Below are 14125 nucleotides of genomic sequence, written 5' to 3' on the forward strand. Positions count from 1 at the left end.
AACAACCGTGCAAAATTTATGGACTCTATCTCTTATTGTATCCCATATAATAGATTTTTTAATTATCATCATATGGGAGGTGCCACGCCCTCTGTGGCTTCTACTCCCATTTGGGCTTCAAATATTTATACAAACGGTGGTATTGCTCATGCAAAATTTGAGGGCTATAGCTATCATAGTTTGCAAAATATTTGATATTTAAAATTAACTTTGTATGGGAGGTACCACGCCCACTTGAAAATTCAAAACAAAAAGTATCCTATTGTTCTTTCCAGATATAGAAAAACATACAGTCAAAATTTCAAGCAAATCTGGTTAGCCGTTTAGCCGTCTATAGACTTCAAAGCAATAAATATACATACATATAAACACACAATCACTTTTATATATGTATATAGATGTTGTAGTCGGCGTTGAACTTAACAACTTTACTGAACATAGCTTTGCGATATTCGGATATTTAGATGGTCAAAATGCATGAAAAAGGCAAAAAAAATACAATTTTCCTATACTATACGTACTAATTTCAAATCGATATATCTCGATTCCTAGACCTGACCCAACGAAACGCCGGGACTAGGGTTGCCAGCCTGGCTGGACTTGGCTGGATTGTCCAGCTTTTTTGATGCCTGTCCAGTTTCAAGCTAAAATTTCATTTGTCCAGCTAAATTGAAATTTTCGACAATAATATCTATATTATTTATTACTTCAAATTTACGTACTACTAATTAGTAGACAGTAATAACTTATGCAAAAAAGTGTATGTATTTTTTGAAGAAAGGAAAAAATAAATACCAAAAAGTTTTATGCGAATACGTGTCATGTGGAATTTCTGATAATGATGTCAATGAAGAAGAATGTAAAAGTTATGGATTATCAGAAGCATATTTATATTTTATGCAAAACATAATGCAGGAATTTACAGCTTTTGAGAATAACACTTGTGCAGTTTTAGAGTTGCTCGATATAATGACCGTACTTATAAATAGCCTCAAAAGTAGAATAAATGACAAATTTTTTGGCTCCAAAGTTAACAGCATTTTAAAAAAAATTGCGAAGACTTTTTAAAATCAGCGGTCAGCTATTTAGAACATCGTTTTTTAAAAAAATAGAATTTTTAAATTTAACCTTCAAATATCTGATGAAATAGATAACGATAAACTATACATATAGAGCTGATGGCCATAGCAGCTAGTGCTCTTTAACTATAAACTATACATATATTGATTACTGCAGCCTTCGTGAAGTTTATAAATAAATACCAAGAGATTTGTCAAATGATATGGTCCTATTTTTACCAAAGGTGAAACGAATGAATTTAAGAAAAGCTGCATGTTTCGTATTTTTAATACAAGTAAGCAAAGCTTTTTGTGAAAGATTTTTTCTATTTTAAACAATCTTTATACTAAAGAAAGAAACCGAATGTCATTCGACCTGAAATATTAATACGGAAAAATTTATAGGAAGTTTGTAAAAATTTTCAAAATTGTTTACAAACCTCTAGGTTTGAAATTGGCCAAAATGCGGAAGCTCAAAAACGAAATAAAGTCGCAGTGTTTTTAGTATTTAATAATATAAATATGTGTATGACGGACTTAACCGAACAAATTTAAGTTTAGTTAAATAAATTTTAAGGAATGAAATGAAAATATTTAATTGTGATTCGAAATTTTTAAATATTAACACACTGCTAAAAAAACACTTTTTGTAAGAACTTGAAAAGCGACCAAGTGTGGGTTGTAGACCCAAAGATTTTGAAACACCCTAAACATTTTTTGTTAATTTGAAAAAACTGTTTTACGATAGGTCGTAGTACTTTAGTACCTCTAACTCACACATTTTTAGACCGAAAAATTGTAAACAGTTATGGAAAGGCAAAGAATTAAGCTTTCATAAAATATATACATAAAATGTATTTTCTATGAAAACCTTTTTTTTTTTGTACAATGTTTTAAACAAAATTATATATAGAAAAAAATAAGACATTACTTGTTAAAACCGTTCGAAAAAGTTCGAAAAAATTTACTTGTAAATTAAAAACTACAATTATTTTACTAAAAAACGTATTAATGAAAAGTTGAATAAAACCATGTTTTGTTAAGAACTAAATTTTCTTTATACATTGCTATAAATTTGCATAAGCTTTCATAGTAAAATAAGCAATGAAAAGCCACTTAAAATAAAAAAGTTGATGAATTTTGTTTTGTTTAGATATTCTTAACAAAAAAAGTTTTTTCTCACTGTAGTACCGTGTAATACATTTGATTACACAAAACCAAAATTAACATTTTCTCAGTAATTTTTGTAATGTCCAGTTTTTTTTTGATTTGTCCAGCTTTTTAGACCCCAATGTCCAGCTTTTTGCAAATCTGAATCTGGCAACCCTAGCCGGGACATGTATAACTTTTTTTTTACCGATCTAACATTTCTCATTGGGCAGATGCCCCGCCGATCACTGACCCTACTATTTGTCGCATAGTGTTATTTATAATTTTTACTTTTTTTAATTGATGATATTTGTTATGTGCAATTAAATAAATATTTATTTTATTGTTATAAACAAAGCATTTACAAGTAATCCAACTCCTACACAGCTTTATAAAATTGTTTTATATTTTAATTTGCTTGAATTTTATTCGATGTTAAGACTGAGTGCCAAATAGTAGCAAAGTACATACATATGTCGGAAAGTAAATTTTTGACAAATGAATATAAATCAAACTTAAAAATAATTAAAAAAATAATATGAAATATGTTATAAAGATGTTTTACTTTATATGTTTTTTTAATTCTCAATAAAATGAAAATATATTTATGTATTTTGAATTTTGAATTTTTTACACAATTGTCAGAATTTATCAGAGTCAAAAATATTTCATTTCGCACAGCAAAATTACAAAATTGTTTGTTACCATAGGAAAATTTTAATTTACCACCGTTTGGCACACGTTCTCAATACCATAAATTTAAACTCTGTTGCTATTTAAATTTTACCTCTAATAAAATTAGTTTCCAAAAATTAATACAAAAATAAATATTTGCATGTAAACATTGGAAACAAAATTCAAAAAGATGGGAAAAGCTCATATCTCACAATGACCAAGACTTTGAATGAAATTATACTGTAAAATTGTTTCAAAAGAAATGCTAAAAAAAATTAAGGATATTTAAGGATGAGGGACATTTTGACAAAATTAAAAATTATAATTCTTTAGACAATTTTCTATTATAAGTAGTAGAACATTTCCAATTTATTACAGTACAACTGAGGAAAATGAATATATCAAAAAGACTATTGAAAAAATTTTTGAAAAATGCTTTACCGGAGTTAGTATAACTGAGCTAAATGTTTACTAATTCAATTTCATTTAATATACATAAATTACTTAGACTTTATTTTGACAAATTAAATAGATAAACATTTTTTGTAAATTCATCCTCTTTGTTTGTCAATTGAAATTGTATTCCTCAGTCTTTCGACTGGATTCACTTTTATCGAATGCACCTTTGTGTGCATATCGACCCCTTTGTGCGAAGTTATCGTATGTTACATTTTTACATAGTAAAATATTATACCGATATTCGCTATATTTATGAAAATATTACTAAAGGTAAGGTCAGATTACGCAAATTATTTGACACAAAATGTTTCATGTGTTTGATCAAAACTATATCATATAATCCATGGGTTGATTTTGTGGTCACACTGTACACATTTATTTGCCATATTTGTTTAATCAAACTACACAAAAATACTATCAAACACACGAAGGGCAAAATATATTTGTCTTGTGGTCACATTAATGGTAATATTTGTTCTAAATAATTATTAAATAAAGCTTCAAAAAAACTTTAATTCCTTTCATCAATAAAGAAGACATTTCTAGAAATTAAAATATTACTAGATTTGTCTTTACAATTAAAAGAATTGTGAAATTTCAGTACTTTTATTTAAACGTCAAATATTTTATGTTTCTAGTTTGAACAGAAAATATTTTTCACGGCAAACAAGAAAACAGCCGAATTTGGTCAAACAAATTTATTTGCCGACAACAAAACTTTCTCGTAATGTGACCAATGTGTGACCACTAATCAGCAAATATTTCCCTGCATTTTGGGTAATTTTTTATTTGATCTTGCAATTCATTTGCAAGATCAAACAGCGTTAAATAACAGCTGTTGCATCATGTGTTATCGCATGATGCTATATCTTAAATTAAAAATCGCTACATAATGAAAACAAATCGTGGAAAAGAACTCAAGCTTGAACAATTTAATAATATAATTATTAAATGTTTATTTATTAAATTATATCACTATCAACGTAATAAAATGAGTGCATATGTAGGTATAATTTTACTTAAAGTATGCAAAATATCCCTAATACATATAATAAACTATTTTGGAATTTTATTGTATTTGTTTTGGCTTTGTTTGGATTTTGAACTAAAAATCGCTTTATTCAAACTAACAATAATCAAATAAGTGAACTGTGCAAAAGAAAAAAAATATTTTTTAAATGTTGAAACCAAAGTATATACAAGTAGTCCGACTCTTTGACAGCAGTACCTAACTCTATATTTGTGTTAGTAACAAAAATGTATATTTTTTACCAGCCACACAGAGCTTCATAGAAATGTTTTAAATTGTAATTTGTTTGAATTTTATATGATTTTCAATACGGAAAATTTAAACTCTGTTAAATAGTTAAAATTCTACCACAAACACAATAAAATTAATAAAAAAAATGTTTATTAGATTCAATACATTTGAGCAGCCTATGTGACACGTATAAAAATATAAATCGCTTAAAAATACAAAAATCGCAACATAGACTTCATGTCTTTAATTAGTTTTTCTCTCAGTATATCATTCTAGGCTGAATGACTTTTATGTGAAGAAGAAGACTTCATTTATTGATGCATTTTTTTAGTGAAAATAGTTTAAATAACAAATGTTCAAGAAATATTGAATATGTATTTATGTTTAAAAAAAAATAGTGAAATTGTCTCTTTAATTTAGTGCTTAAATATTCTCCTAATTTCTGTTTTTGCTCTATTTGATCAAACAATTATTTGATGAAAATATTTGATATAGTGTGACCACACGGCAAATATATTTAATGATTCTTTTTCGCAGCAGTTTGGTCAAAGAAAAAGTGAAAAATTAAATTCAGTATATGACAAAAAAATTCAACAAAACTTTATTCAAATAATTGCTTTACAATTCGAAATAACTGATTTAACCTTAAAAAGATATGCAAGATCAAATTATATATTTTTTATGTATTTATATAGCTAGTGGTCACACTATGTTCACATTAAGAAAATATTTGGTTTGCCGACAAATAATTTTGTTTGACTAAAATCAACTGTTTTGTTGTTTGCTCTAAATTTTATTTGTGGTCAGATTCAAGCAATGAAATATTTGACGAAAAACTTCAAATATTAGCTGTGTCTGACCGTACCTTAAGTTAATTTTATCGAATGTGAAATTTAATTTACTAAATCGGTTATTGTATCGCATTTAAAATTTGGTATTGATTTAATCGACTCAGCAAGTGATTATTAGTCGATCGGTATACTTTAAGGTGGGTGTTAGACTAATAGTTTTGGGCGTTACATTTGCACAAAAGCATTATACCCTCCCCACTAGGGTGTCCCAAAAAAAATTTTTGTTGGGGCTCAAGCATAATTTGAAAGCTTATAGGGTAGAGTATTTATGAGATTTTTTTCAGATTTTTCGGAAGAGGTTTAGAGGTCGCTCAAGTCGAGTTTTTGCCAAAAATCGGGTTTGTCGGCCTTTTTTTTTGAGTTTTCTCCATAATTTTGTCAAGACCCACGATTTTCATTACTTTTGAGGACACAGTTTAAAAGAAAAATGTCCATGCTTTATTTTTGTGTGCAAACATTTTTAGTTTTTTCAATGAATTTGCTTACTAAGATGCCCTACATTACAATTTTTCGTAATTTTTCCATAAATTTTGTAAATAAGGCTTTATAACTTTTAAAATTTTTATGATAATGAAAAAAACTAAAAATGCAGTTTGAAAACTTAATTAATTCTTAATAATTTAGGGACTACAATTTTCTTTTAAAATGTACCAAAATTTTTTAGAGATTTGTGCTCGTTAAAATGATTTTCGGAAGTGGGCTTTGTATGGGAGCTATGACTAATTATGTACTGATCGTTATACAATTTGGTGACATGACTTTTGTATATATATAAAATATGTAGGTTGAATTTTACTTGAATACGAATATTTTTAAGACATTTATGCTAGTTAAAGTGTTTTTCGGAAGTGGACTTTATATGGGAGCTATGACTAATTATGGACCGATCGTCACAAAATTTGGTAACTAAGATATTTATGAGAGCTTATCTATTTTTAGATATGGCAATCGTATGGGGGCTATTAGAAATAATGGACCGATTCCGACCAAATTCAATATGCTTCTTCCATGTGGCAATAGAAAAGCTTGTACCGAATTGTATCTTTGAAATTGCGACTTGTAGTTTGATTACACTATGGTGGTGTAGGTTATAAAAATAATTTTGTGTTCATAAAAGCTTTCGTTTGATTTATATAACTCAGGAACGGTAAAAGCAAATTCAAAAATTGTTGTCGCTAAATTATTAAGAATTAATTGATCTTTAAAACTGCATTGTTAGTTTTTTTCATTTTCATAAAAATTTTAAAAGTTATTAAGCCTTATTTACAAAATTTATGGAAAAATTTCGAAAATTTGTAATGTAGGGCACCTTAATGAGCCAATTCATTACAAAAACTAAAAATATTTGCACACAAAAATAAAGCATGGACATTTTTCTTTTAAACTGTGTCCTCAAAAGTAATGAAAATCGTGGGTCTTGACAAAGTTATAAATAAAACTCAAAAAAAGGCCGACAAACCCGATTTTTGGCAAAAACTCGACTTGAGCGACTTCTAAACCACTTCCGAAAAATCTGAAAAAAATCTCAAAAATACTCTACCCTATAAGCTTTAAAATTATGCTTGAGCACCCATGAAAATAAGAAAAAAAAACTTTTTTTGGGACACACTACTCCCCACTATGGTGGTGTAAGGTATACAAAATAATAAAAACTGTAAATATCGTATTGTACAAAAGACGAAAGGCTGGGTTAGCCGACTATATCGTATCTTAACGGAGTACTTAGAGCAGTTATAGTGACTATATGTAACGTAACACATATCAACCTGTTATAAAAAGAAATTCCATACGTTTTTTGATCTTTAAAAGCAATTAAATTGAAAGATAGTTGTTTTTCCAAGAAAGCACAAATTATAAGAAAAATGTAAGTCAAAGTATTTGTCTTTAACTTTAAATTAATGTTCTAAGGGCGGCAGGGCAGTTGTTGTAGAAGTAAAGCATTTTCAAAAGGCCCAAATTCAAACTCGAAACTTTGTTTCTGATTATGTTTCATCTTTATTTTATTTTTTTGTCAGTTTTAACTTTTATTTTAGTTTCTCTTAATTTTTCATTCTTCATTTTGATGTTTTTTGTATTTTGATAAAATTCTGAATACTTAAGAAAAATACAAAAACAACAACTTGAAAAAAGACAAACAAAAGAAAAACTACTGAACATCTTACATCATCACTACTGCTCTTACAAGTTGGAAAGCAAAAAATTAAAAAAACTCAGTCGACAAAAAAAAAAACGAATGAAAAGTCTAAGAGAAAAGTTTTCATAGAGTTTTTAACATTTGTCACAAACTATAAAAAGTATATATATCAAAAAGTCTCATCGCGCAAGTTACTGACTGCACTTTTGTATCATTTTCTTATTTAGAGTCCCTTTTTTTGTTTTTCTTGCACACGAATTGTTTAATGGTGGTCATTCTACAAATTGGCCAAAAATTTTTATTTATTTTACTAGTTTTTCAATTTGCAGGCCAGTAAAAAAAAGAAATTTAATGTTGTAGCTTACACTTATATTTATATAAATTTGTAAAAGAAACATTTTTCAAATATTTTGAACAACGAAATACAAACGTATATTTTTTTACAGTAAATTTTAATGAAATGCATATCATTTGAAAGACAACAATTTTCAACATAGTTAAGGCTTAATCAATGTTTAAATATATTTTTTTCATACAAATTCAAAACTTTTATCTTACCCGGCCTTAGTCTTTAAAAATTAAAATTTAAATTAACCAAATTTTAACCGCTACTTCGAAAAAAAATGTATTTCTAGAATTCTAGAGAAAATCTGTATTTTTTAAGATATCATTTATATTGTCCACTTTTACGTGTATGTTAACAAAGTTGTGTTTACCATATCGAAATATTTTTTTAAACAAATCTGAAATCGCCAATTATTTTATTTTAAACAATCAAATGTTTTATATTCAATAATTATTTTTGGTTTTATTTTGTAAATCTTGAAATCAAAGTTTTTCAGTCCCAAAATGAAAATTTCATTACATTATGTTAAATATCTATGAAATTAAAAATACTAATTTTATTCAAAATCATTAAAATTTTTATTTGTTTTTGGAAGTAACTGCCACCGAAAAGTTTCACTTTTTATATGGTCACTTTGACCACTGTATTTCATGATGTTCATAGATTTTCATAGTTTAGAAGTTCAATATTTATTATAATTTAATATTTCAATTGGACACAGTGAATCAAATATTCTATAAGGATATTAAGAATATATATGGTTGATATAATCATGTGAATCGTAAATTAAGCATATTATGGTTACCACAATCATGTAAATTGTTACTGTTACTATGATATTGTTGAAAAACATGTAACCAGGTTACAGTAAATATGAACAACTATATTTTTTCTCTGTGTGTAGAGAATGTTAAATGTTATTTAATAATATTATCGACACTGTAATTATTTGTTACAACTAAGATTTCACAAAATTGAGACTTTACATCTTTGAAAAAAAAAATTGTTCATACAAAAATACCACTCTATGCACCTAATAATGAATTTAAATTTATTTATGCCTTTATTACATATAATTTTTTTTACATTTTATAAAAACTGTATTTTAATTCAAAAAATTTGTAGTAACTAAAACAACATACCTCTAATTCCGATAGCAAGTCTTTTTTCTCGACTTCTGTTGCATTTTCTTTAATTGTTTTTACAGCCACGGTTGTAACGCCTTCGTTTCCTGTGCAATAAAAAATTGGAAATATTTGTTAGCTATTATACATATAAATCTTATGAAAATAAATAAAAACTGTTTGCATGTACATTAGACCAGCACTTTGACGATATATTTGATTTGCAGGTGGTTACTTTATTCATAAATAGCTAAAACCAACTGATGCAAAATTCAAGGGTAAATGGATGACGAGAACCCGTGCCGGAAGTAAAAATTGGGTAAACAATGGTACGTTTTGAATTTATTTAGCTATTAAAACATTATTAATTAAACGTTTGAAACAGTGATACAAAAATGAACGAGAAAAATATGCAGGATTTGCATGTGCAATTCTGTATTATTGGAGTCCATAGAGTACAGAAATACTTACAGTTCTACTCGATCACTTCGTTTTTGTGTAAAACGGTATTCTTAATGTTACAATTTCAAAACATCAAAAATATGTATTTTACTGAAAAACTAATTTTAAAATTGTTTTAAAGATATGAGTTTTACCTTTTATACAGAAAAATATTCGTAAATATCGTTTGTAAAAATGCTGAGTTAAGGTAGTTTCAAATCAGGATGCTCCCCAACTTGAGCAAACTACCGCCAGCTATGTTTTTATACCCTTCACCAAAAAGTTTGTCATTTCGTTTGTAATTTCCACATTTTTAATATTCTGGATCGGTATATTTAGATAGCGGAGTCGATATAGCCATGTCCGTCTGTCCGTTTGACTGTTAAAATCATGATTGATACATCAATATATTCAATTTAGTCCAACAGCGATTGCTATTTAAAATCGAAAATATCTGATCAAAAATCGCTGATATATTTCACCTTCGTGAGAAGGGTATATATAAATTTGTCATTCCGTTTGTAATTTCCACAATATAATTTTCCGACCCTATAAAGTATGTATATATATTCTGGATCCTTACAGATAGCGGAGTCGATTAAGCCATGTCCGCCTGTCTGTCCGTCTGTCTGTCTTTCTGTTGAAATCAATTTTCTGAAGACCCCAGATATCTTCGGGATCCAAATCTTCAATAATTCTGTCGGACATGCTTTCGAGAAGTTTCCTATTTAAAATCAGCAAAATCGGTCCACAAAACATGACAACCTCGATTGTTGACATATTTTTGACCTATATCTGGATTACTAAGTCATTAATATAGACAATATGGATATGTAATGTTAGAAAATATTTTTTAACACGAATTTTTTTTTCACAAAAAAAAAAATTTTAATATTAAAAAAAAACATTTTAAAAATTAAAATATCATTTCGAAAAAAAAAAATTTACAAAAAACAAGTTTGGAAAAAAAATATAAATTTTGTTTACCTAAAAATATTTAAAATTTTTATTTTGAAGTATAATTTGGTGAAGGGTATATAAGATTCGGCACAGTCGAGTATAGCTCTCTTACTTGTTTTTTTCAACCTTTATATTTTTATTAGACAGATAGAAAGAAATCTTAAAAATAAAGTTTATTTCAAATCTTTAAAAATATTATTTAAATATACGTATATAGATAGCAAAATAAGTGCCATTGTTTACCAGACTTCACAACTTTCAATCGATTTCCGACAAGGCTTCGCGTTATATTTAGCATCAGTTTGTTTTAGTAGATCTATTTTTTAAGGGCAAACCTAATGTGCATACGTATGTATGGATATTTATTATTTTATAGCTCTATGAAATTTTTGTTTTTATTGACAAATGCACAAACACTTAATTTACAATAGGTCTTCTTTTGCGAGTCCACATTTCTTACTAGTGACCTCCCTGGTATCACACCAAAGCTAAATAAATTCATTCACACACCACCATAAAAGTTGTGAAATTGAAACAACTTTTTATTCGTTCATTCCTACAAAAAAATAGAAAAACACATTGGAGTGTTGTGGTATAAATTTATCTTTGTCTTTTTCGTTCTCTGGTGAAAGTGTCTTTGGTCCAGACAACAAATTAAAAACAATTTTAGTAGAAAAGCAAAAGAAAGAAATAAAAAAAATCCATAAAAACCAACAAAAGGAAAATTGTAAAAATTCTAACAACCGACACTTGTAGTGGCAAACGGTAGTGGGACTTATGAACAAAGTGGCAACTGTGGTTGCAGGAAAATCTTTCTACGTAATTGATTAAATGAAGAGGAGTGAATGCGTTTCAATTCACCAAAAAATTGCGATTGACACTGAAAAAATAAAAATACCGGTTGTGCATCTGCGACGAGTGCGTATATATATATGTATATATGTATATATAGTAGATAGGAAGATGGTTAGATGGGATTGTTGGTTGTGTGATGTGAAGTGAAGTGATGTGAATGTAGCCAAATGGAATCCCTTTTTATTTGCAGATACACACTCATATATATGTATGTACAATGTATAGGTATTAGCTGGTGGTTATAGCAGTGACAGTTTTCTGTTTATAGCACATTAGATTACACCTAGTAAATATAAGAAGCACTTGGCAGGAACAAATACTACATCCATTGTCTACTTTGTTGTTTAACATTCATTTACACATCGAATGTGTTTTAATGATGTTACTACTTGTCCTACAATGTGCAATATACTCTATTCCCCCTACGATAGTTTTAAGTTTAAATGTGTTGTGTTGCATTATTGGATACAACAAGCATTTATTTAGTTAATACACTCATGTCCCTCTCTTTGACTATCTGCATGTCTGTCTGTCTACTTTTGTTCTTGATATTGAGATGTTTATTTTATTCGAGTTTTGTTTATTTTTTCCAACATTCCCCAGATGCATTCAAATGTCCACATAATGCTTGCTACGTGTCCTTTCAAAGGTGAAAGAGATGAACAAATATTGTTTTGTAAAATACTCGAACAATAAGAAGGAAGTGCACGAATGGAAAATAAAAATACATATATTCATTTGTGTTTGTGACTACTTTTATGGATGAACAACAATGAATACTTACTCCTTCCAAACATAGCTCTTGCGTTTACATACATACTTATATGGTTTCCAATAACCAACTATCAATAGTCAATAGTTTAGGAATTTGTTGCCATTGCCCACAGTTATTTCCAACCGTATCGAATATTTTTGTGGTCAATGCAACAATAAATTTTTACTTTTCTTTTGTGTGTTTCTTTTTGAAAAGAATTTTGGTCACTTCATTCTAATGCTGTATTTATGATAACTACGTACTGTTCAGATACATAAATATTTTTTCAAAAGGAATTTCTTTTAAATAAATGTATATTTATGTGTTTTTCTCTATGTTGCGATGTTGAGATTCCATAACATATTGCATCGCTGACTAAAGCATAATTATTTTGCAAAAGAAAAAATATAAGATCCGTTTCTCTCAAGAGCTTATGAACACGAAATAATACTTCTAGATTGGATTTTGCCTTAGTAAATCATTTTTAAACTGTTGATATTATTTCGAAATATGTATATTAGCTCTAATTGTTTTGCATTCATTATGTTATAAAAATTAAACACATGAAATGAATAAATTAATTGTGGCCATGGTATTATTCTGAGGACATTTTCATAAAATCTGTGCCGAACACAAAAATACAAAAGATGCATAATTAAAATGTTCACATCCAGTATGTGTGAACTAGGGTATTCAAATTATGTATTCGATTTTTCTCTTGTTCGAATAAAACGAATAATTCGAATAAGAGATTTTAACTTGTTCGAATAATTCGATCACATGTTTAAAATTAATCGAATTATTCGAATTTTTAAAAAAGTAAAGTTTTTATGTAGGTTTTTTAATATTTTATTGTTAAGGAAAAAATTACGTTAAAGTTAACAATTCAAGTATTGATAATGTTAAAAAACATTCGAAAACAAAGGCCGTCATTATATTTTGATTAGTAATATTCTGTTCAGCTTCCCTCCCGAACAATCTACAAAACAATTGCCTAACAAACTCTTTAGTTTCCGTGTTGGAGCTATGCTTTAAAAAACTTGAGCTAGTTGGACATGATCCAGAATTCAAGTACAATATAAAGGTATTAAGAACTTTTTTACGTAATTCATTAATTCGGGTTTTAAAATGAGTAAATAATTGTTTAGTAAATGAATTAAACATTTTCTAAATTATAACAAATTGTATTATACTCGCAAGCACTATCAACGTTGCCGAATCTTTGCTAAATCAAGTAGTCTTAGGTATTTACACATATCTGTCCAAAGTTTGATATCATTGTCAGTGAATGTGGGTAATTTGAAGTCTGACAGTGCATGATTGTCGCATTTATTAATACGAAAAAAGATTATTACCATGTTAGACAAAGGTGTTCGACGATGTTTAACATCATGTATAAGTCGAACTCCAAGTTTTTCTTGCAACAAAATGTAAATTTGCAATATTATATGTTTATCATTAGATTTATTAAATATTTTGCAACACTTACTTTCGCTGTTAATAACAGCACTTATGTATATATATTTGAAGATCATAGCCTTCGTCTATTTCAACGTAATTATTATAAATCACATTCTCTATCACTTTCAACACCACTTTAATCTAAGTTAATATATTGATTATTAATTGCGATTTTGCTAATATTACGCATACGCTCATGTTTAGAATCTAAAATTTCTGTTTTGAAATCAATTCTAAAATCATTCAAACTTTTTTTTACTAAATTGTTTATTCCGTACCTTTTATTTTCATTGGTTCAAGTCATAAATTAAACATTTTGAAGGACTTGTTTTTAGAATTGCTATCGGACCACTCATCTACAGTGATCAAAAGGCACCCTTTATTAGTTATTTGTCAAATTTCAGAAACAATACAATCTTTGAAAGTCATTATTACTTAATTAAATTTTGAATTATGAATAATTTTATACAATTTAATAAATTTAAATATGTATGTATGTATATTTTTTCGTTTTATTCGATAATTGTTCAAATTATTCGTTATTCGAAAATGGCCATTTTTATAATGTTCGAATAATTATTCGTAAGTAATTATTCG

The 14125-nt window shown here is 27.7% G+C and overlaps 1 protein-coding gene across 1 annotated transcript in view; it reads right to left on the reverse strand.

Moving 5' to 3' along the window:
* Positions 1 to 14125, reverse strand: part of Cad96Ca (tyrosine kinase receptor Cad96Ca) — a 148056-nt gene that overhangs the window by 47076 nt on the left and 86855 nt on the right. Inside the window, exon 5 of the mRNA XM_065515002.1 lies at positions 9076 to 9164. Coding sequence (XP_065371074.1) covers positions 9076 to 9164 — 89 coding nt within the window. The remainder of the gene's footprint in view (positions 1 to 9075; positions 9165 to 14125) is intronic.

The sequence above is a fragment of the Calliphora vicina genome, chromosome 1 (genome assembly GCF_958450345.1).
Source record: "Calliphora vicina chromosome 1, idCalVici1.1, whole genome shotgun sequence".
In the NCBI taxonomy this organism is placed as follows: domain Eukaryota; kingdom Metazoa; phylum Arthropoda; class Insecta; order Diptera; family Calliphoridae; genus Calliphora; species Calliphora vicina.